The sequence below is a fragment of the Opisthorchis viverrini genome (assembly GCF_000715545.1).
Source record: "Opisthorchis viverrini unplaced genomic scaffold opera_v5_30, whole genome shotgun sequence".
Taxonomy (NCBI): domain Eukaryota; kingdom Metazoa; phylum Platyhelminthes; class Trematoda; order Opisthorchiida; family Opisthorchiidae; genus Opisthorchis; species Opisthorchis viverrini.
The window spans coordinates 117,293-120,678 of NW_008751686.1; the positions used below are offsets into that span (position 1 = coordinate 117,293).

The window sequence follows — 3,386 nt, forward strand, 5'->3', positions numbered from 1 at the left end:
CATCCTACGCATCGGAGTGGATATCAAGTGTAATCCATCAGTGACTGCGAGAAACATCTTCCGACAACTGACCAAGCGGGTATAACCCCATCACCGATTTCCTAATAACTCAGATTTCTCTCCAGAAAATCAAATGCATCATGGAGTTGGTGAACTTTTGGGTCTCAGGAATCTGCGGTATGTCCGCCAACCATTAAGCTCGTTTCCGCAGACAATGGAAGGGTAATATTGGTTGTTTGGAGAAGAGTCCAAGGTGTTGCCATGTCGGGAAACAACATAAGTATATGCAAAAATAGGTTTTTTCCTATATTGGATGAAAAACCCTGAATACCAGGAACCGCCGAGCATATGGATTCACCTATGCTTGTATTCACAGGCACTCAATAGTGGAGGCACTTGAGAATGTGCATCAGGGTCCGTGTGATGCAGTATATCCTATAAGATATAAGATGGTAAAATGTTCATAAAGTAGATCAACCGGTTGCAAGGGCTGTTTACGACAAAAAGTAAACTGATTCTATATCGTAGTTAAGGGCGCCTTGGTGGCCTCACTTATATGGGAATAGTGTGGCACAACGTAACGACAAAACGACACTGACTAATCGCGCCTGTGCCGCCAGTTCATCCATCGCGCATTTCTTCGGGATACAGCTCACCCATCATACCCAACAACGACCCGGGCTTTAAGCACCTAGGAAAAGAGCACTTGGTTTCTATAAAGGCATACATTAATGGATTCACGGCACAAATGCCGTCCGTGATTAGAAAGTTTTAGTGCTTACACTCATGGGCCATAAACGAATTCTTAAAAAAACTCGCAGGAAGATTAGTCACATGGGCACCACCGTTTTCAACGGCGTCCAAGAAACTTCGGATTGGGGCGGTTTGCTTTGTTCTTGGAAAGCATAGAAGACCAGCACCATTAGTTTTTGGATAACCATACGTTTTCAAGAGCGAAACTCCGCCAGGACTGTGATAATGATACATGCTCCGCCAAAAAAGCTCACTTGCTCAACAGGGCGCATAAACGCCACCGGTGACAGTTGTCGATACCGACTGATAATAGCTCTTCCAGATTAGTAGGCTAAAACCACAGCACTTCGAACGGTGACGCTTTGCATTTCAACAAGGTGTCACGCATGCCCGGCTCTTTGGCCAGCTGTCGGTTTAGGGCATCCGGTTGTACTAAAGCCTAATCGCGCTACGATTTCAAACATGCAAATAGGTGCGTAAAAGACAAGATTGGTTCATTCCTGGTCAAAAATGCTGGGCGACCAGCGCTTCGTCTACAGCTTGTTTTTAGCATCTGCACTCATCCTACTGACTACATCTGATTTCCCAACATTCACATGGTTCCGTGATAACCTTCCGTGTCTGTAGTAGGACAAATTACAACGCCAGAGAGCGTTTATTCTTTTTCTCGACTGAGTGCATAAATACGGTATAAATATCCTTCATATATGGATTTAATGCCTTCTCGGAAAATGAGAAAGATGAAGTCACGCAACAGCACTATTCCCGGTGGAAAACTCGTAGTGTGATGACAGAAAACAATCAGTTTTAAGGTTGAAACTGGCGAAAAGGCACGATTTAAAACTTGGAAAAATTTACCGAATTAGAGAGAGTGCAAAGACTCCGCTTAGGAATGTACTCGCAGACATCCTGGCTCCTAATGCGAAAATGTTCCTCCTACACAGGGCTGCCTGGGAGGGGAAAAATCATATCATCATCATCATTGTCAGCTGTAATAACCGCGTATTCGTCGTACAGTGCTTGCAGCTGCCGCAGTTTCGTTCATCGATGATTTGGGGAGGGAGTAGGTAGCTGCGCATTGCCGGCGCGAGCTGGTTAGTTGGTGCATAAACCCAGCACTGTCAGCAGGCTGTCAAGTGGGGGGTGGAAAAGGAACTATGCATTGAAGGCAATAGCTTTGATGCACGAGCGCCATTGAGGGCGCGACTGAGCCATGTCTGACAATCATATGCGCATCAAAAACCGGAAGTTGTATATACTTTCACATCAACTAGTCCCACTCTTGTGTTGTGAGTGACCATCAGCATAGACGTATTGTCTTTGAATGAAGCGGTCTTGGGAAATTTTACTTTAGTGTTTTCCGCTGAGAGACTTGTGTCTTACGACTATCATATGAACGTCAAACCAGAACGACAAGGTTGAGATGATAAGGCAACTAGCCCTAAATTATTCATCCATGAAATGACGGGAGAATATGTAGAGGAAGTCAGGAGACTGACTCTGGAATCGAATCACTGCCTGTGCATGCACCACCGCAAATTCATTCACTGTCCCGCAAGATTGTCTGTCTTCGGAAGCTGATGGCGACTGAACAAACCATTTACGTGAGTTTGGCTTGTGGGTAAATATATTCTCAAGCCTAGAGCAACATAAAAGTGCATAAGGCATAATCAGTGACACAAATAATCGATCATAATTCTGGGGACATATCCCAGGATGTCCGAAAGTATTTTGCTTGCGATAGGCATGGTATTTTGGTGCGCAATGTGTAAAATATCGAAGTTGGTACTACAGATGTCGTTCACACTCCCAAAGATGCTCTGCGCTGATCTCCTCCTGATTAGGTCCATCTGTTGCCTCTTTTATTAGGATATCTAGAAAATGGAATTTCTCTTTTGGCTTCAAGGCGGTACACCAGCCCAAGTACCCAACAAGTTCAAACTCGACAACATGGCAAAAAATCGGTGGATTCGACTGACTTCTATTTATTTTATTCCTTCTTCCCCCTGGCGGCTGACTATCACTTGCACCAGAACTCCCCTGTAATGGTCGAACGGTATCTTCAAGTGACGCGTAATACCAGAACCTCCCTCCAGGCAAAACAAAGTCGGAGCTGGGTTTCTATACGGTACTATTATGGTAAAAGAAATTCGCAATTTGTACAAACCTCGACAGTAGATACGCGTCCAAAACAAATAGTCCGCTTGGACTTCAAAAGTGCAAAGCAAGGGAGAAAACAGGCTCCAACGTGCGACAGTGACAAGTGCAAAGTCAGATACAAATGGCCGGATGACCTCAAGGTCAAATGGGTGAAGTGGTATGGACAAACAAACGTCAGTTCATATATACACAAAACGCAAAAGTGGGGCGGGGGTTACAAATGGGGACAAAATAAACGTGGGGAATTGCATTGTCAACATAACGGATGATACACCGCCCGCCAAATTCTCCACGTTGATTCAGCGGGCGCCCCGGTTCTTGGCTTCTACCTACGCTCAGCTCCATTCTAAGGTACCCCATCAGCCACCGACACGAATGGTCCGAGTCCACTCCTGCCACCAGTGCCGAATTCGACGGTGTACAAGCCTATTAGCGTCCCTCCAGTAAACACACCTTTCTAATATCTCTCTTAA

General features: G+C 45.3%; 1 protein-coding gene across 1 annotated transcript in view; it reads left to right on the forward strand.

Annotated features, from left to right (window-relative positions):
• T265_02431 (hypothetical protein) overlaps positions 1–3,182 on the forward strand; it is a gene marked incomplete at both ends in the record, with an annotated part of 15,727 nt that extends 12,545 nt beyond the window's left edge. The window contains one exon of the mRNA XM_009166680.1: positions 2,623–3,182. Within this exon, the coding sequence (XP_009164944.1) occupies positions 2,623–3,182 (560 nt within the window). The remainder of the gene's footprint in view (positions 1–2,622) is intronic.
• Between the last annotated feature and the right edge of the window lie 204 nt (positions 3,183–3,386).